Source organism: Dromiciops gliroides, chromosome 2, assembly GCF_019393635.1.
Source record: "Dromiciops gliroides isolate mDroGli1 chromosome 2, mDroGli1.pri, whole genome shotgun sequence".
NCBI classification, from domain to species: Eukaryota; Metazoa; Chordata; class Mammalia; order Microbiotheria; family Microbiotheriidae; genus Dromiciops; species Dromiciops gliroides.
In genome coordinates this window covers 426,445,758-426,467,711 of record NC_057862.1, presented here as the reverse complement: position 1 = coordinate 426,467,711, position 21,954 = coordinate 426,445,758, and the positions used below count along the sequence as shown (strand labels likewise).

The following is a 21,954-nucleotide window of genomic DNA, read 5'->3' as shown; positions in this document are numbered from 1 at the left end:
ACCAAAGATTTTCAGTGCAAGCAGTCCATCTCATTCTTGAACAGCTCTGCTTGTTAGGAAGTCTTTCCTTATATTTAGCCAAACTATGTGCTGGTATAAAAACTAATAAAATTCTAGTAATCTCTGTTTACTGTTTCCCTGGATGTAGACTTCACTCAAGTCTGTGTTAAGAGGAAAGACAAGAGGCAGAGGAGGAGAAATCAAGCAAAGGGGAAACCAACTTATGGGAAAGTAAGGAATGGGGGGGGGGGGGGAGAGAAGGAGAAGAATGAGGAAATGCCTATGGAGCTATGGAACTCTCTAGCCTGAGAAGGAAAGAAGGGGTTTCATGTTCTTTCATTACTAATAGATGGGAGAAATTATGCCAAGGATGAGACAAGGAATTTCTGGATAAAAAAACAGGAAAACTCTTGGGTCTTCCTCCTAAACTCCCCCCAAACTCCATCAATCTAAATCCTTCAAGCTGGTTTGGAGCTTCCTTTTAAAAGCCCTGTCAAAAAGCAGAGTTGCCTCTGGAGAAGTTCAGATTCACAACAAGCAAATCACCAAAGGACAGAAAAATACAACCAAAGAGAATTGGGGCACCTCTTGTGGACATTTTTATAAATGGAAATGAAAGGAATCTTTTCATGGCCAAAGAATATCAGGAGAAATGGTTCTAGACCAACAAATCCGACCAAGTTTTTCTTAATAGCCTTTACCCTCACTAGAATGCTGTCTTAAACTCTCTCAATTTCAAAGAGCTCTCTTATCTTATAGGTTCCTATGGTAGAGAAATAACACTGGTCATCAAATCAGAAGGCCTAAGAATGAGTTCCAGCTCCAGTTAATTACTGCTGGGTAGCCTTCACAAAATCACCAGAACCTCTCTATGCCTCAGTTCCCCCAGCTTCAAAATGGCTATGATACTTACATTACCTACGTCAGAGTTGAATATGTTTATACACATATAAGTGCCACAGAAATGTGAGTGCAAAGGTGAAACCACCCTAAAAGTAGGAATGTTTAATCTCCTTAGTAAACCAGTGTCCTTGGAAGGAGTCTTTAAGCCCACATGTGAACAAAATTAGATGGCACTTGATGTCTCAGGATTCAATGAATGGATCCCAAAACAAAAATACAAAGTCACTCCTTTGACTTTCACTCTTCTCTCTCCCTCTCTCTCTGTCTGTATTAGCCCAATATTCATAACTTTAAAATATCAAATGCTTAATATAACTGGTAAAATCGGTTTCTGCTGCCCTCATTATTTCTTGAAACTGAATGAGAAACTGACCAATATTTCTTACTGTATTGGGATTTCAGGTGGAAAAGTATGTAAAACAATATGTGACACATCTACAGATGGGGAAAGCAACAAGGGGTTCCCCATATTGGTCTAGATGAACCCAACTGCCTATGTTGTAATGACAGAAAATAGCCAGTTGGTCAAAGGTCTGACAAAGAATAATAAAGCAAAACAAGATTCTAGGAACAAGATTGGGGAGAGTGAAATAGGAAGCAAAAAAATGACAAGACAAAAACCCTTCGAATCAAAAAGGATATTTTCATCTTTGTGCATGTTCCTGCCACTAACCAGGATCAGAAGTTCTTGACAAATCAGAAGCAAGTCTTCATGAATTCTTGTGACAAAGCTCCAAAGCCTGATGGTCAATCTGTTAACATTTACATCCAGCTAACTCTATGCTGAGCTAAGACGATTCTTGAACAAGAGACACATTTCATTACTGAATCACTATTCAAAGATATTCCAGCTTGAACTCACTGGTATATCCTTTGAAATCCTAGGATCATCTCCATGGATAAGGATTTGAAGGGGTAAAGGGGATAAGTTTGTGAGGGAAGGTGGTGAAGGGAACAGCTTATCATGTAGTTTCATTTTTGAATGTTCCCAATATCCAACACATGGCAAGCATTCAAACACTAGGAAGATATCATGAAGCATAATTTCTGCAGAGAAACTCAGAATACTACATGGAGTGTCAAAAAATCTCCCAAGAGGAAATATGTATTATGTGTAAAAAAAAATTTTTTAGAAATAAATTCCAACTCATATCCCAAGTGGGATCTTTAACATTAAAAAATAAATATATACATGAGCATATTTGTACAGACGTAGGATTATATAACAAAGGGGAAGAATTACAGCTGAGAAGGTAGTATTTGTAATTTTTAAAGGGTGATGTACAAATAGGCCTTATTTAAGAAATCACCAAAACACCTTATACCAATTTGTTAGACTATGTGCTAGACAAAAAAATCCATCATACAAACCAAAGTCAGCATGTATTTTTTTAAATGACTACCAACTATGCATAGCAATCTTAAATAAAGCAAGATAGTGTCCTCAAATGCTATTAAATATACAGCAGTCATGATAGGATTCTAAAATAAACACAGGGTTTTTCATACATTAAATATTCTATACATTTCTACACTGAACTTTTTACCAAATACTCAAGAATACACATTTGATTATTTTTAAGGTTACAAACATAAAACAAAAACATGTATATGTTCTAACCTATATGGCATAGCCAACATAATATCTGAGACAATGTTATATAAACAAAATTAAAAGGGAAAAAAAAGCTTTATATACCTCCATCTTTCTTCTCCAATTCACCCTAATTAAAGGGGAAGTAAGTATCACCTTCAGCGTTAACGTTGGCTCTTTTGTATTTCGGATAAATAATAGACGCCTCTTTTATACACTGCTCCACTTCATATCTCTCTTCTGTAAGTTTCTGAAAGTCACCAAATAAGTTCTTTAAAATGTTCAATTAATTAGAATTACAAATCACATAAAAAAAGGAATGTGTGCACTATATGTAAAAGGATCTCAAACAGCAACAATGAGCTAATGATATTATTGCGTTCAAGCTAGGAACCCTCCAAATGTTTGATCAATAATGGACACCCAGCTTCTCTGTTTCCTTCTAAATTACTTGGTACAAAGAAAAGCAAATACTCCTTTTTTGGGGTTGGGCAGCTGGTGATCCAGTGGATAGAGTGCTAGGCTTGTAGTTGAGAAAACTTAAGTTCTAATCCACTCTGAGAACACACACACACACACACACACACACACACACACACACACACACACACACACACAATCTGTGTAACCCTGATCAAGTCATTTAACATGTTTGTCTCAGTTTCCTCAATTGTAAAAGGGCAATAATATTAGCATGCACTTTGACAGGATGTTGCGAGGGATCAAATGAGATAATATTTATAAAAGTAGTTAGCACCATAACATGGCACATAATAGGCCCTATATAATTGCTTTTTCTTTCTTCCTTCCTCTCGCCCCCCCTTTCTTTCTCCCATTTTGGTTGTCAAAATTTCTGAATTAAAACACCCAAGAATTACTGAACAGAAAATGTCAGTAATCTTGTAGATCTAGACCAACTCTCACTGTATGGGTAAGTAAAATGATGTCCAAAGGAGTTAAATGATTTAGCCAAGGTACTACAATGAGTAAGTGGCAAAGTATCACTAGAACCTGGGGCTTTTGACTTCAAATCCTTTCCACTGCGCCACTGATGGCCAACCTTTACAAAACCTTGCTATGATATGGGTCCTGACGGCCAGAGATAAAAATTGAACGGCTAGCAAAGATAGCGTTTTTGAAGGAAATAATTAGCAACATTAAAAATAGGTTATTCATATTTTTTACTAAAGAGGAATGTTTAACCTACTATTTAAGAAACAGCCCACAATATTATAACTGGCATTTATAAAGCAAAGTGTTTCACACATATGGTCTCATTTGCTCCCTTCATCAACACTGTGAGGAAGGGTAATGAAAAATGTATCTCCAGTTTAAATTAAAGATGACAAAACAAGCATAAGTGGAAAGTGGCTTATCCAAGGTTACACACAGAGTCACACCATCAAAACTAGAACCCTAAGGATTATGACTCAAGTCTAGTGTTCTTTCCATATATTATTGAAAAATAAACTCTATGGGAGTGCCCTAAATTAGCAGTTATCAGGATGAATACACTCAAATATTTAACTACTAATTTCCAAGTCCTCATAAAAACCAATTAGGTAGGTTTGGGGTTTTGTTTGTTGGGGGGGGGGATTGATTTTTCAAGAAAACATGAGCACTAATAAGACTAGGAAGCCATAATGGTAATCTGTCTTCACTGGATGAATAGAAGCCAGAACTATGCCCTGTTTAAAGCTGAGAGACTGGTGAGATGCAGGATTTACAGGACAAGGCCATTTGCCATTCGCAGGGAAATATGATTGTGTGGTATGTTAAGAGTATAATCACATCATTTAAGGGCCTGGGCACAGTGTAGCAATCATCTTCCAATTATTACAATGCATTACAACTATAAAGGCATGCTTGTAACATTCAGTACTTCTTGCACACCCACACAAAAAAGCAGGAGACTAAAAGTCAAAGTTCAAGTCCTATCTCTGTCATTTAACTAGCTACCTGCAATTGGAAAAACCACTTTACTTTCCTGGATCTCAGTTTCCTCATTTCCAAATGAAGGGAGAGAACTGGATCTCCAAGGTCCTTCCAGCCCAAAAATATATCTATATCTATGGGGTATCTTTGTACTAGTGAAGAAACCCCTGAAAGCATTTCACAAAAGGTGAAAGAAACTGACCTAAAATCTCCATAAGCATTTTGACTGCCCCACAAGGTAAGAAAGGTACATTACATCCTCATGTATAAGGTAGGAAAACAAGTTATATGAAGGTAGAGTCACATAGTAATTAGAATGATCAGAGCTAGGATAAAATAAATTGAAAGATCATTTAGCCCTCATTTGACAGATGAGTAAACTGAGGCCCAGATACATGAAATGAATTATACAGAAAATCAGTATTAGAACCAGGATTAAAACCCAGGTGTCCCAGTTCAAAGACCAATACTATTCCATTACATTACTCTAACATGGAGTCAGGTAGGCAGTTATAAAAACTAGTTAGCTATGCAAACTGGGACAAATAATTTCACCCAATAAAATCACATCAAATAATGATAATATTTATATAATTTCAAAGAATTAGTGAGAAAACATTTGATAAATCCTCAAGTGTTATAGAAATGTGAGTTGTTATAATAATTACCATTCCTGACTCAGTGTTTACAATCAACAAAAGCATATCCTATACCCATATCCCAAACATTCAGATTGATAATCATGAAACTGTTTGATCATCTTGGAACAATTTCATAATCATAACAATAAGGAAAGAAAATGGACTCCATATTTTACACGTGAAAATGAGAATTGAAACAAAACAGGATTTTGAGTTTACCATCAGTTAATTAGAACCATCATTTCGGGGCAGCAAGGTTGCACAGTGGATAGAGCACGGCCCTGGAGTCAGGAGTACCTGGGTTCAAATCCGGCCTCAGACACTTAACACTTACTAGCTGTGTGACCCTGGGCAAGTCACTTAACCCAATTGCCTCACTAAAAAAAAAAAAAAAAAGAACCATCATTTCTTCAATATTCTAGTGAACCAAAATTTTATTAACTTCATAGTTTCTACCAACCCAATGGATTTTTTGGCTCTGAAAACTAATGAAAAAAAATTTTAATACATCAGGACTTGTCATCATAAAGGGGTGGTGGTGGTGAGATTTGTCCTTTTTCTTAGGGATGAGTCTGGCAAATTACTTTAGAGTACAAGAAGATACAAGAAGAATGAGGCCAAAGCAATAAAGGCAATAAAGTTATAACCCCAGTATGAGTACAAGGAGATGAGTCCAAAAAAAACAACAACAAAAAAAACACCACACTTAAATATGTGATTGGGAGACAAATTGAGTCAGGGATATCAAAGATAATCTGAAAAGGCAAGCTCTGTAGTAGGATATCAATTTATGGCAGGGGACTGGGAGGGACAGAGAAATGGGAAGCAGCACCTGGATCAAAGCAGACCAACAAGGAGGTAATTGCAATAGTTTAGGTGGGTGATAAGGACCTAAATTAGGGTGATGACTAAGTAAGAGAGAAAAGGAGAGACAAGAGAGGCAAGAGGTATTCTCAAGGTAGAAATAACAAGACACAGCAACCTGATTGGATGTAGAAAATGAGGGAAAGAAACGAATGAGGATGGCTACTATAACCAGCACTGAAATGATGAGCATCTAATACACTAAAAGAATAAACAAAAGTATGCATGTTCAGAAAGCTAACTAAACATCAGAACTGGAAGGAGCTTTAGCAAACAGCTAACCTCATTCACCTGTTGACAATAATTTACAAAGCCTTAAAAGAATGGTATTACTCAGAGTTTCTAAAACTGGAAACTTTTAAAATTCTCTAATTCCTTTACACCAAAAATTGGTAGAGCTGTCATTAAATAAATGCATTAATTTTTTGAAAGGAAGTTCAAGGCATGCTTATTATTAAAGTCTTATCATTTAGAAAACAGGAAAGTAATCAGTAAATAGGAATAAAAGCCTGCTGACCTCAAAGAATGAGGAAAGGATTTTTGAGTATTAAAGCACTCGAAATGCGCATTATCATTTAGGAGAAGGAACATAGTGTATTGTAAAAATAAGCCTGGGAGTCAGTTCCTTGTAGCTATAAAAGTATGATTTCATAAAACCTATTCAAATCCAGCTCTAATACTTACTAGCTTGTGTGACATGGACAAGTTACCTTCCCTCTCTGCACTTCTATTTCCTCCTTAGTAAAATGGAGAGAATATGTGCAATCACTACCTCACAAGGCTGTTGTGGGAAAAGTGCTCAGGGTACCTTAGAGCACTAAGAAGTTATTATTCTAGAAAACCTCCAGTCTTCTAGGCTTTCCAATGGTTAAGTGACCAATTTCAAGTTGACTCAAACAAATATTTATTTAAGCATCACACCAAATTCTGGAGAAATAAGGATAAAAAACTATACAGTCCCTAAGGGAACTTAAAATGCAGTTTAAGCTTACTTTGAATCACCCCCATCAGTCCTGCTAGCTTTATGAAAGCCAACAGTTCTATGAAGTTTACCCTCAACAGAACTACTTTAAGGAAATCTGGGTTGTTGTTTTTTTTTATTTAGTATACACCTTAATTTAGCAAACATTTTCTCTACTTTCATCACTGTAAGTTTCCTTTATGTCACATTCCTTCTTCACAGATTTATACTTACAATACTTGTTTTCTCTGCAGTCTGGCCTGTGACCTCATCATTCAGCTGAAACTATTTTCTCCAAAGCTACCAATGACCTCTTAAATGCCAAATTTAATAACCTTTTCTCAGTCCTTATCCTTCTGACCTCTCCATTTGATACTGTCAATTAATTACCTCCTTTTCCTTGATTTTCCCTTCTCTTTAGATTTTCACAACACTGCTCTCTCATGCTTTTCCTACTTATCTGACTGTCCTTCCCAAGTCTCCTTTGCATTGGATCTTCATCCATGTTACACCAATAACCTTGGGTATCCCCCAAGAGTGGGTCCTAGGCCTTAATTCTCTTCTCTCTCTATACTATTTCACTTGATTTTATTTGTTTTCACGGTTTTAACTATCCCCTGATATTCAGTTCATTCTCAGATCTGACCAACCTACTAACCTCTCTCTTGACCTCCAGTCTCACATCTCCAACTACCTACTAGACATCTTGAATTAGATGTCTTATAGAAATCATAAACTCAACATGTCAACACTGAACATAATACTGCTCCCAAAAAAACCTCCCTTCTTCCCAACTTCCCTATTGCTGTTGAGGCCACCACCATCCTCCATTTACCCGAGCTCACCTAGGAGTCATCCTCAACTCCCCACTCTTTCAACACGCCCTCCCGCCCCCCATAGCCAATCTGTTGCCCAAGTTCTATCGATTCTACCTTCAAAGTTTCTCTTCTGTACACCCTCTTCTTTCCTATAACACTGCCACCATCTTGGTGCATTTCACACTTTCACACATGGGCTATTGCCAAAACCTGCTACTTAAGTCTCCCTATCCTCTAGTCTATTCTCCACTAAGCTATCCAAAGTAATCTTCATAAAGCACTGGCCTGACCATATAATCCTCCTATTCAATAAACCTTCTGTGGCTCCCTATTACTACTAGGAACAAAGAAAGCCTCTAACTTTTAAAGCCCTTCATAACCAGGCCTCCTCCTATTTGTCAGATTCTTACACTTTATGCCCTTTCATATACTCTGTAATCCAGACATGGTCTCCTTACTGTTCCCTCCAATGAGGCAATATATTTCCTGACTTTGCATTTTCATTGGGCTGTCCCCTCATGCCTAGAATCTTCTCGCTACCCATATATATTATCTCTCTCCTGCCTTTCCTAACTCCCTTCAAGTCTCAGTTAAAATCGATCTCCCTGTAAAAAGCCTTTCCTCCTTGTCCTTATTAATGCTAGTGACTTCCCTCCAAAATTTCCCTCTAATATATCTTGCATACAGCATGTCCCCAAACTCTTACAGTAATTTTAAGTTCAATCTAATTTAATCAATGTGTTTACACTATTAAAGTTTAATATTGCACTTACTTTTGAAACAGCTTATCTATCTTATTTGTTGTACATAGTTGTCATCTGCATGCTTTCTCAATATAGAATGCAAGCTCCATGAGGACAGGAAATGGAAGGGTCTTTGTCTTTCTTTCTATCCCCAGAGCTCAGCACAATGACTGGCACATAGTAGATGTATGACAAATGCTTTTGATTCGAATGGCCATTTACACTTTTGCCTGTGCAAAATCTACCTGGGAAGGGTCATTTTACAACAAGAAACTCACCTGAATTTGAAATAGGAAGACTTGTCTTTGACAGTGTGTAATAGAGTTTCTGTGGGTTTATCTTTGCCACATCCAGAACCAGCTCAAGATCCATATCATCTTTTATCAGCAAGCCTTTTGCAATAGGCCAATTTCATTACACCACAGAGTGTCCGGCCACCTTGATCCTCTTAAAGAAAAAATATGATTAGTTATTTCTATTACATGCACAAGAAATTCTACAGCCTAGAAACTATAACTAAGGTGTAGATAAGAAGATGCAAAAGAGACTAAAATCTAAAAACTCTGCTTTCCTAAAAGTACAGCAGAAAAGAAAGAGAATTATCCTACCCCATTTTATGGATGAAGAAATTAAGCTCCAAGGTAAACCAAATTACCCAAGCTATAGGGCTCTAAAAGTGGAATATCAATATAAACAAGTGATTATTACAGAGTATATATCAATGATGTTGGATAAGTTATTTAACCACTCTGGGCCTCATTTTGCCTCACCTGAAAAATGAACGGTTCATTCTAAGGGCCCTTCCAAGCCTTTCCTATCGGAGATTATGTGAATCAGTACTCTGGAAATCATTACACATTTAGAACTCTGAGAATCTCATTTCTACACATTACTACCTTGGGGAAAGAAAGAATTACCATTTTCATCTTTAAATATACCCAAAATGGTAGGTTTCCTCTCTACTGTCGAATTTACATTTTTTAAAAGAAGCCATATAGAAAACACAAGACAATTAAAAACAGTCTCTAAGACTAAAGGCCAAAAGACCTGAGATTATATCTGACACTGGATCACATGATGGTCCAGGGAAAGTCATTTTACCTTCCTGGTTCTGGTTTCTCTTATGTCCAATGGAAAGACTGAAGGAAATAATCTCTAAGGCCTCTTTGCTCTAAATTCTATGATCCCATGACTTGTCACACAAGGTTACAGAGTTAGTAAATGACAGAACTTAAAACCACAATGAAGTACAGCACTGCTTTCACTATGGTCCTCTTCAGCTGTAAAAGTATTTGATTCTAAGAGTGCTTTGAACTACTGAAGAAATAACAATGTAGAAATGAGTATTAATTTTTTAAAAACCATGACACATGGTTCTTGCTCTCGAGAGAAGCTAGCTGGGAAAACAAAAACACAAATCAAGTCAGTTTAACCTCTGAGCCTCAGTTTCAAATTTATAAAAAGAGGCTAACACTTGCACTACGTGTTTATTATGAAAAATTGTTTTAACAGTGCAATAGGAATATGAGCACCATACACACCTGAAACACAATAAAGTGCTCACAAGTGGCACAGACATCAATAGCTGTAAAAGTTCAAAAGAAAAATATCAATGTGGTACCATTAAAACTATGGAGGATGATCTCTTAAAAGTGGGGAGAGCTGACTTCATTTAATGAAAAGTATTCCAAGGGGGGCTGTGGGAAGAAAAAGGAATACAGGCTAACCAGACTTGGGTAGAAAATAGAAGCAATGATCTACAGTAGAAAAACCATTAGATTTCAAGTCAAAGAATGTGGGTGTAAATCCCTACTCTGTTTCTTACTTTATGATCTTAACTGAGTCATTTCCCTTCTCTGTACCACAGTTTCTACCTCTACAAAAAAGATTATCTCTTCTAACATTAAACCCATGATCCTAGGAGATAAAGGGTTGAAAAGTAAAACTCTGGGAAGAGTGTGGAAGAAGGTAAATGCCAAACAGAATATAAATTTGATCCTATGTACAATGAAGATGGAGTGGGGGAGAATTGATGATTAGGAGAATGATCAAAGCTCCTAATATTACTCTGTCAGCAACATATAGGATAAATTGAAAGGACCAGAACAGGCATTTTACAAGGCTCCTGTGAGACCTCGATGTTTCAAAGACTTAATGACATTAGTAAGGGATAAACAGAAGAGGAAAAATGCATCATTTTAAAGAAAAGATCTGAAAAAATTTAGTGAATCATTAGATATAGGCAAGAGCAGGAAGAATTAAAATGATTTAGAATTCCCAACCTAGGTGACTTCAAAACCCCCCTACTCAAGGATTTGTGAACACTAAACTGCTTTATTCATTAAAAAACATATATATGACAACAATAAACTCTTATAGTTTAAAGTAATTTATGAGTCCCATGTTTGTTCTTCCCTCCTGGGAATGTGAGCTACAAAAGTAGGTCTTTTCCCCAGCAATAAACAGTTATAAAATGTTTTACTCTTTGGGAGGAGATTGGAGATAATGTTTAAATATTTAATTGATCTATAGTCACTCCTAATCATCTAGCCAAGAAAGGTAAAGGGTGGCTTGAATAATCCAAAACAGAAATTAATAGGGAAGGAAGAGGAATCATTTGGTTTATAAAAAAACATCACAACCCTACCACCACGACCCCCAACAAATTTACCTTCTTATTTTGATCAGATGGTAAAATTAGCTTTCAAGTCATGCTTACTGAAAAACAGAATCCCAGAATATCAGAGCTGGAAGAAATCTTACAGCACCAAACATCAGAACTAGGAGAGCCCAGAACATAAAAATATAAAGACCATAGCATGTTTGAATATAGAATGTTAAGAATTAGAAACTGTCTTAAATATATAACATATGATCAGATAATAATACAAAATGAAAAATGAGATTGAAAAGTATAAAAAATTATTCAGGAAGAAAGAAGATTTTGATTGCATAGCTCAGGAATGGCTTCAAAGAAGAAATATGTAGCATCAAAAGAAATGTTAATCTATCTGATATATATGGAACGGAGGCCCAGAGACATTAACTCATGGTCATGTGCTTTGCTAATTCCAGAGCAAACTCCAGCAAATTCTAATTAGTGGCCCTTCCTAGACGACATTTCTGATCTCCAATAAGAATGCTAGGTGGAGAGATGCCATCAGCTTGGGTTCAAATGTTCACATGGATTACTCCACAAATTGCAATATCCATATGTGGTCAATCAAGAATTGACTTTACTCACATATCCAACCCTGTTACAAAACCCAAAGTAAATTTTTAGGCCCATAAATGTTTAAAAACCTTTAAAATACAAAGACCTCACACCAAGTTAAAACAATAGTCACCTGGAGAGTTTTCCAGGCTCTGCCAGGTTTGTGTAAAAACATCTTCCAAGATAAGAGTTGTCAAGAAAACCACGCACTTACCTAAGTATACTCTAAATTTGGAGGCAGAACTGTTCAACATACATATTATTTTTTTTTTTTAGTGAGGCAATTGGGGTTAAGTGACTTGTCCAGGGTCACACAGCTAGTAAGTGTTAATTGTCTGAGGCCGGATTTGAACTCAGGTACTCCTGACTCCAGGGCGGTGCTCTATCCACTGCGCCACCTAGCTGCCCCTCAACATACCATATAAACTCGGAAATAAAAAGAGATTGTTGAATGACCTCATTAAGACCTCACATAAGTCCCAAATTCACCAGTAGAATTTTTATAAAGCTATTGTGCATTTTATTTATATTAGAAGAGTACTGAAGTTCTGCCAAGGAACTGAGAAACAAGACTAAGGTCCCATCCAGCTCTAACATTATCCGTTTTAAAATTCAATCCCATAGCTAACATTCTATATTATGTATTTTGGCCACTTATACTTTAAGCCTAACAAATTAGAGCTGTCCTAAAATAAAATGAGCTACCTCAAGAGAGGGAGTGGTTCCATCACAGGAAGTCTTCAAGCAAAAGCTGGATGATCACTTGTTAGCAATGTTGCAAAGGAATTTATTAGATGGATAGGACAATTGAACTCCCGAAGCCCATCCATATCTGTGATTCTAAGATAAAACATCACTGAATATAGTGTCTTCCCCAAGAATAAGACAACTCTACTTTGGCACAAAGGGACCTTAAGGCCAAAATGGCGTTACTATAATAGGCACTAAAAATAATCTATTTTCAAATACAGAGTAGAATTTTAATTGGTCCAATGATTTTGAAAAGAAATGTGGAATTATGTTAAGAAGAAACAAAAAAATGCTCATTACATAAGACCCAGAAATATCACTACTAGGAAGACAAAAAGTAAGATCTCGCACACCAAAATATTTGTAACAGTACTTTTTCTGGTAACAAAAAAACTATAAACACATAGATGCCCATCAACTGAGGATTGGCTGAACAGATTGAAGTACAAGAAAATAATAGAATATTACTGCTCCTTTAGAAAAGATAGCATGAAAAAAAGAAAAGAAAAAGATAGTAGGGGGGCAACTATAAAGCACCGGCCCTGGATTCAAGGGGACCTAAGTTCAAATCCAGCCTCAGATACTTGACACTTACTAGCTGTGTGACCCTGGATAAGTCACTTAACCCTCATCATCCCCCCCCCCCCCCCGGCCAAAAGTTAGCATGACATACATATATTTTCAGATTCAACTTAAGTGTTGGTTAGTTTTGTTGAGCTACTTTTTTAAAACATTTTTTTGTTCTCTTTTTTTGTTTTGCTTGTTTATTTAAATAAGGGAAAGCTGACTGAGTAAGGGTTGGGGAACAGACATATTCAGAAACAAAGTTAATGTACATGAGGAGATTGGAAAAAATTAAAATTCCATCTACTTCAACCATTTAATTTAATAAATGAGGTCCTGCAAGAGCACAGATCAGAACCAGATTGCTGGCTCCTAGTTCATGCCTTCTATTTTAGTGTGCTTTCCACACTGAAATATCTACATTTTAGATTTATTTCCATGCAATGTTGACTCTTTATTGAGATTTTAATGATTTATTATTATAGTACCCATCATCCTCTCCCCAAGTGCTACTATTAATTCAAAACAACGAAAGGAAAAAACTCTGGGGATACTTTCTACTAAACGAGGATATCCTTAAAGAAAGAAGAGATTTTTTTCAACGTTGTGTCCTGGCTACTAATGGGATATGTCACAGGAGTGTTCTTAAGGAATAAACTTTATAAACCTTCAAGAAGTACAGAAATGAGAATTATTAAATCAATTTTAGGTCTTCTTTCTGGAATGCGCTCTTTTTTGCTTTTTAAATTCAAAGTACTCAGGGGGCTTCTAGGTGACAGTGTTATAAAGTGCCAGCCCTGGATTCAGGAGGACCCGAGTTCAAATTTGACATTTAACACTTACTAGCTGTGTGACCCTGGGCAAGTCACTTAACCCTCATTGCCCCATGCGCTCGCGCACGCGCGCGCGCACACACACACACAAATTACAAAACAAAAAACAAGAACCAAAAACACAAACATAAAAACCAAAGTATTCACCTCTCAGAAAACCACTTAATAAATGCTAGTTGTCTGACCAATTTCCATACCCAGTTACTTCCTAGTTATGCTCAGATATATCAAGAAACACTGCACAGTAAAGCATTATAAAAGTCAATTCACTCACTTGGCAGAGTTTTCTCCAGCCTCATCCTTTTTCACATCTGCATCTCCCTCTGTCCTTCCCAGATTTACTCATTTCATCCATCCAATCTGAGACATGTTTAAGGGCACATTCAACAGTAGATACCATGTTCTGCACAGCTTCAAGTTCCTCTGGAGATGGATAAATTGTTGAATGTTTCACCATAACATGGCGATCGTCATTAGCAAAAGATCTGATAGATCTCTGTTAAAAGTAAGAGGAAAAATGTTAATAGATAGTGGCTCCCAGTACTACATTACTCTTATTGCTTACGAAGAGTAGGCAGCACCAAATATTTCAACTTTCCCATTGCAAGAACAGAGACTCACAAATGTTCCAACATTTTTTTTGAAGGCCAACTTAAGTTTCTTATTCTTAAGGCCACACTTCTTTTGACTACAATGCACTGTCTTGAGGGCAGCTAGGTGGCCAAGTAGATAGAGCTCTGGTCCTGAAGGCAAGAGGACCTGAGTTCAAATCTCAGCTCAGACCTTACTAGCTGTGTGACCCTGTGCAAGTCACTTAACCCCAATTACCTTAAACATCCAGGGCCATATCCAGTCATCCTTATATATATCTTGCCACTGGACCCAGATGGCTCTGGAGAAGAGTGAGGTTGGTGACCTTGCATAGCCCTCCCTCACTTAAATCCAATTTAGTGCAAGTCATGACATCATCATCCCAATGTCATGGTCCTCTTTGAGAATGAAGGCAAACAACAATTGTGTCTTGAAAATTCCTGGAAAAGGATTAGCCCAAATGTCATTTTAAAGGGGCAGCTAGGCAGCTTAGTGGAGGAGTACCTGAGTTCAAATCCGGCCTCAGGCACTTGACACTTAACTAGCTGTGTGACCCTGGGCAAGTCAGTTAACCCTCACTGCCCTGAAAAAAACAAAACAAATGTCATTTTAAAAATTGCCTCTAGACCTGAGTTCCAAATCCAGCTTCATACACGCGATACTTACTAGTTGTGTGACCTTGGGCAGCCCCTTACCCTCAGTGCCCCACCAAAAAAAGAAAAAGAAAAAAAGAAAATTGCCTCTAGGTATGAACAGTTCTCAGGGGAACTATAAACTACTTTTTAAAAAGCCTAAAAGATATTCCAAACTACTAAAATAACAACTTTAAAAAATACAAATCCAAATAATCCTGGGATTTCGCCTCACACCAAGAAAATTGGCAGATTACAAAAGAATAATCATGGGGCAGCTAGGTGGTGCAGTGGATATAGCACCAGCCCTGGATTCAGGAGGACCTGAGTTCAAATCCAACCTCAGACACTTGTTAGCTGTATGACCCTGGACAAGTCACTTAACCCAATTACCTCACCAAAAAAAATAATAATAATCAACACTGTTAGAAAGACATGCATACCAATGCACTATGGAGCTATGTATTGGTCCAACGATCCTGGGAAAAAAAAAAATTTAAACCAAGCAAAGAAAATGCCAAAAATATTCACACCCTTTTAACGGGGGGGGGGGGGGGGGGGGGGGGGGAGATGACGAACTGGTAGGCATATTTTTCCCATACTCCCGCAAGGAAGTTAATAATTTTTTTTTTTAAAGGATCTATATAAATCTAAATATTTATAGCAACACTTTTTTGTGGTAGCAAAGAACCAGAAACGTCTATTAATTGGGGAATCATTAAATAAGTTGTGGTAAATGTGTTAACACATTATTGCACTGTAAGAAATGATAAATATGATGAATACAAAGAATTATGGGCAAACTCATACAACTGATGAAAAGTGGAAGCAAGCAAAACCAGAAAAACAAAAACAATTATTTAAAAATAATAGTAAAAGGGGAAGCTAGGTGGTACAGTGGATAAAGCACTGGCCTTGAATTCAGGAGGACCTGAGTTTAAATCCAGCCTCAGACACTTGACACTTACTAGCTGTGTGACCTTGGGCAAGTCACTTAACCCTCATTGCCCCACAAAAATTTTTTTAAAAAAATCTTTTAAAAATTAATAATACTAGTAATGACAATAAAAACAATCAAAACTGGATGTTGTATAATTATATGAACCAATTTTGCCCCAATCACCTCCCAGCCTTCTTTGAAGAAGTGGAAGATAATGACTGTGAAATAATGCATATGTTAAACATTTTCAATATGCTAGTTAGTTCTGGTGAATTAGGGGTTTTTTTCCCCTCTTTTAATTATTTGTTAAAAGGAATGACTCTCTGAGAAGGAGAGGTAGACTGGATATTGTAAATCCTTTAAAACCAAGCAATAAAATTATAGAAAATAAAGCTTGTCTAAGGTGAGGGAGAGAGTTTAAAAGCATTTCAATTTATCTTTTTAATTTTTCAAAAAGTTACATAAGAGTTATAGTATCAATGTCATGGTTGCTGAGAAGGGATAATGACAACCCATTTTATATTGGTCTTAGAGCTCATATAGTAACTTAGAGAAGGATCTCAAGCTATGTGATCAGAAAGCAGTTTCAAAGACATTACAAAAATTACTTAAATCCATCGGTGAGTGGGGGGAATATTGTTAGGATGAAGGGAGGGATAGGAATTCTATCACAATGGAGTTCCCACAGAATTTCCAGTATGATGTTCTTTCATACTAGAAGACTTGCATATGGACCAATTAGAGTGTATGATTGTCATCCCAAGACCAAAGCAATTAATTTGGAGCTACTCATAACCAAAAGTTTGGCCACTGGTGATAATTTTTTTGGCAAAGTAGTTTAGTCATATGAAGTGTAAAAGGCCTACATATCAGGAAAACCCACACTAACAAAATTAGTGATCCATGAACCACTGAAAAATATCAGCCACTCACATTTGTATAATGTTTGAAATTATACAATGTACTTTCCTCACCATAACCCTGTAAATATAAGCATTATCACTGCTATTTTGACAAATGGAGAAATAGCATCACCTAGAGGTAAAATGACTTGACCAGGGTCACAGACAACTAAGTGCTAGAGCAGAAAGTATGATCCAAAGCTCTTCACCACACTGCAACTCATTATGATCAGTATCAATTAAATTTGCAACAAACAGTATAATGCTATTACTGAACTATGATAACAGTAGAAATAATAACTGGCACTTTACAAAGTAATCTTAGGAGGAGAGCAGGGTATACTAGCCCCATTTGTCAGATAAGAAAATTGCAGCTTTGCAAAGAGGTAAAGTGATTTTTCCAGGGTCACAAATCTAAAATAACAAAGCCAGGATTCAAATTACAATGGTTGTTCCAATAAACCACCATGCTGCCTCTAATCAATATACTCTAGTACATTGATTTAATATCATCTTTGTACTTTTTTCCAAGGATTAAAACATCTAAAGTCTCTCATTCATTGTTTACTTGCAAGAAGTTAAATGACTTGACTAAAGTTCATGAAGAAAGTCTGAAACAAGACTGAGTGACATCAGGATCATCCTCTTTTTTGGACAATTTACATACCTGCTAATTTTGCCTCCAAAAACAGATGTGGCTCAGATAATAAAGGAAAGAGGTACTATAGACCAGTTATTAAGAAGTATTCACTTCAATTTGTCAAGTATCAGTGATTGTATACAGAACCCAGCCTTTCTGCACCTCTATTATAAAGGAGCTACTCATCCCACCTTCCCCCAATCTTACCCCATCCACCCTGGCACCAGGTCTTCAGTTGCTGAGCCTCTCTCCATTTAACTGTGACACAAAATAAGATTCCAGAGCAAGAGAAACTACTGATATCATCTATCCCATCTCACTGCCCACAGAGGGGAAGGGACTTGTTCATGGTCCTCAGATAATAAACACAGAGTCTACTGCAGGGGCAACGTTTGAAACTTTTCAGTTTGGTAAGACCTAGCAGAACTTGTGCTCCGTGGATACAGTCTTTGTGCCCAGGGACTTCTCCATAACATGATGAAAAACATCAGAGGAGGTATATGTTTTTAAGAAGAAAAAATAATTGACCTTGAAATAGAAGTCTGGAAGTAATTCATTTGAACTACAGAGTTCAAGGTCATTTAGTCATTTACAACAGTTTGCCAGTTTTATTAGAAAACATTATTTATGAACATTCTCTCACTTGAATTTAATAATTCATGGCCTGCAGGCTCACAAGGCTCCATTTTGTGGTTTAAAGGACTCTATAATAAATCAAACCTCATCTGCTTTGATTAAATAGCAAATTAAACAGTGCCATCTTTGTCCTATCAGCAGAGCCAAAAAAATTAACACTTTTTTCTAATGTTAACTTTTCAAATATCAGATTAAAAGAATACTTTGACTAAGATCAAAAGAATTAGTGGGTATTACCTACCATGGTTTGCTAAAATGTTTTAGCTTCTTTTTTCCGTTCTTTTTCCCTCTTCCTTGTTGTCTTCAATAGACACTGCTTTGTAAGACAGAACCTCCTCATAAGCCTTTCAGTGCTCTGACAGACTGAGTTAATGTGGCAAAGGTGCCCCAAGAACTACTCTCTGGAAAACACCTGAAAGAGAAAATGGGGGAAAAAAACCAAAAACACCTTTTTAAAAACAGTAAGTTGTGATTACTATCAAGTCTGTGTCTAATTTAATATTATTCCACTAATTAAAGGGCAAAAGGTTTTACGGAAGAAAATCACTGGGATTATTTTGTTTTTTAAGAAGCCAACAGAGTCACAGAAAATGTAAGTCTCAGGACCTACATAATTTGGTAAAGATATTCATACCTTTGTAATAATAATAACAACACCACAAGTATACATTTCACGAAGTGTTTAGACAAGCTTCTATAATGCTTATCTCACAATCAACTTGTGGCGATAAAACAGTATCATACCCCCATTTTATAAAGAAATGACATCGCAGAAGATTTGTCTTACAATTATATAATTTTCTTCCTCACATTTTCCTATAATATTTTGTCTGACCTGTCCTTTTACACACCCATATCTGGACCTACTTTGTATAATAATGCATTATACTGCTTGTGCATGTCTTACCCTCCTCCCCATCATACCCAATATTCCCCACCTCCAACCCCCAATGTAATTCCTTGGGAGTAAGGATTATTTTTTTTTTAATTTATGCCTCCACTTCCTTGCACATAATAGATGCCTAAATGTTGGCTGAATTTATTTGAATTTATTTCTATCACTTTATAAAGTGATTTTTCTCATATAGTCATGAAAAGTAGGCAGTGCAGAGATTATCATCCCCATTTTACATATGAGAAAACTAAAACTCAGGGAATTAGAATGATTTTCCCAAAGGCTAGTCAGTGATGAAATAATGATTTAAACCCAAGTCCCCTGACTCCAAGTTCAGGATTCTTCCCACTGCACCAAAGCAATCCTTTCTCCAGATTCACTTATTTAAACAAACTAACACTAGGTCAGTCACTTTACATATCTTGGCTTAATGTTCTTGTCTATAAATGGTGAAGACTATTACTAGCTTACCTAGTTTTCAGAGAATGAAAGAAATTCTAGGTACTTTCACAGTTCCAATGGTAGATTTGCATAGATCTCGAAGATAATGTTTAAATGCCATGAGCTACCAACACCATTGTATATATAATAATCTATATATAATACAACCTTTGCAGGAACCAAATTATTCTACGGTTTAGAAAAATATGTGAACATGCATAGCACTAGTGAAACAATTCTGAAATCATTATATATAATCCATGCAGTTTCCAAACAAAGCAAGTTGAGAGAGTTAACAGTAAAGTACAACAGGTGTTTTAGCCACAGAGGTAGCAGAGGGAGTAATTAAAACTGTTTATCACCTAACTCAAAACATAAGGGAAAACTGTTTCCTTTCTATTTAAATACCTCTCCATTGAAAAGATATTCACAAAAGAAAAAAAAGAAAAAAAAAAGATAATGAGGAGGGAGCAACTAGGTGGTCCTGGGGTTAAAGCACTGGCCCTGGATTCAGGAGTGCCCGAGTTCAAATCTGGCCTCAGACACATATGACACTTACTAGCTATGTGACCTTGGGCAAGTCACTTAACCCTCATTGCCCCACCAAAAAAAGAAAAGAAAAAAAAGATAATGAGGAGAAGATATTCACAAAATGAATACCAATAACAACCAATAGATATAGTTGTTCTGTACTCCAAAGAAAGTCTCACTCCTTTTTTTCCCCAGTGGATCTGGGTAAGAAATACGGTGATTTATGCCAAAAACATATGCACAATTGTGTCCAACTGATAATCAGTTATGAACTACATGCAAAATTACCCATGTCGTTACTCAAATTCTCTATGTCCAGCAAATTTATTTGAATTATGTCCTCATGGGCACTACATAAGTTTAGTAACTGCAAAAGGATATAATAAATGAAAGCTGATTAAATTGGTATTCTGTGATGATAATGAAAACGATATAGTTAATAATGACCAACTCTCACTAACGTTCTCCCCCTTTCAAATCTTAGCTCAATTTCTTACTAGATTGGGCACTTCACTAGGTCTCAAGTTTCCAAAACTAAAATGAGAATGGGGTAGATAATTTCAAGGGCACCTTCAGATTTTATAATCTTATAGTAAAAGCCAACTTGAATTTTTTTGTTTTAATATTTAATTTACTGAGATGGAAGCAGAATGATCTAGTGGATAGAGCACTGGGCTCAGACTCAGGAAGACCTAGTCATAAATCTTAGCCCTGACACTTAATAGCTGTTCAAACCTGGGCAAGTTGTTGTGTCTCAGCTCTGCGTCTTGAGACCCAGGACATATCTGCTAAGTAAGAGATGAGTTTCGATTAGATCTGCTAGAACAAGAAGCTCCCATCACCAGGAGTTCCCTACACTGATGAAATGACATATCCTTCAGTAATTTTAATTTATTGACATTTTTTAGACTAAATAGCTACTTCCCCCCAAAACTCTCTAAACAAATACCCTAGAAAGTGCATATTCCTGCCCCCCCAAAAAAGTTAACTATTAACACAAATAAAAAATGCATAATGACTTGTATTTGACCAGAATTTTGCTACCTCTTTCTGGTGATCTTATTTACATTACTGTGGTCATAGTAATACCCATTGGGGAAAAGAAAAAAGGAATGGAAATAGCACGTAAGTTGTACCTTCATAGTATCTAATGTCTCACTGTAAGGCTGATTTAGAGTATTCCTGTTCCTGAATGTCTATCAAGTTTTGTGATCTTATAACAATTGTATGAAGGAGGAAAGGGCCTAATGCGTCCCCCCAAAAGGTTAATTATCAAAGTTTGCTATGTCTTCCTGAGACACAAAACTGGGTAAACACTGAAAGAGAAGTGGTACCTTAGTAAACAGTGTTACCAAAAGATCGTCTGTTAGTATTCCACAGAACTGAGAACTATGGGGAAAGAAATTAAGATCTAGAGACAGAATGGACAAGATGGTATTTCTTAATTAGTAAGTTTTCCAGATGAGCTTGGCTTATAATCTTGTTATGTGACAGCACTAGAGTGTGGGGTGGGGGTGGAAAAGGAAGCTAAGATAAGCCAATTTTGTTAATAAAACTTAAGAAATGCTTCTTTTCTCATTTCAGCAAAATGAGAGCCTGTAGCTTTCAAACATGCCTTCAATTCATGAAGTTGGAGCACAAAGACAAAAATTTCCTACTGCACTACAGAATACTATTAGAAAAAACACACACACTAGGTCCTTCTGTAATATAATAATTTTATTTCTGGGCCTTTGCCAAGACATTCTACTCTCTGACACCATCTACCAGAGTTGGAAACTGTGTATGTGGGTCAGAAAAGACAAGTTGCTTTCTGGAATTCAGTACCTTCAACACAAAGTATGAATATTATAATGCAACCCTTTCAGAAACATCCTTCCAAATAATAGACATAAAATTGAGGCAAAGTTAAATATTTAGAAAATC

At 36.5% G+C, this 21,954-nt stretch overlaps 1 protein-coding gene across 1 annotated transcript in view; it reads right to left on the bottom strand.

The window, feature by feature from the left end:
• The window catches only part of LOC122742188 (spermatid perinuclear RNA binding protein), a 136,766-nt gene that overhangs the window by 38,475 nt on the left and 76,337 nt on the right, over positions 1–21,954 (bottom strand). Inside the window, 10 exon segments of the mRNA XM_043986254.1 lie at positions 2,603–2,626; positions 2,629–2,689; positions 2,691–2,753; positions 5,829–5,841; positions 8,759–8,810; positions 8,813–8,862; positions 8,864–8,904; positions 14,091–14,147; positions 14,149–14,316; positions 18,403–18,573. Of these exon segments, the coding sequence (XP_043842189.1) occupies positions 2,603–2,626; positions 2,629–2,689; positions 2,691–2,753; positions 5,829–5,841; positions 8,759–8,810; positions 8,813–8,862; positions 8,864–8,904; positions 14,091–14,147; positions 14,149–14,316; positions 18,403–18,405 (532 nt within the window). The 5' untranslated portion in view covers positions 18,406–18,573.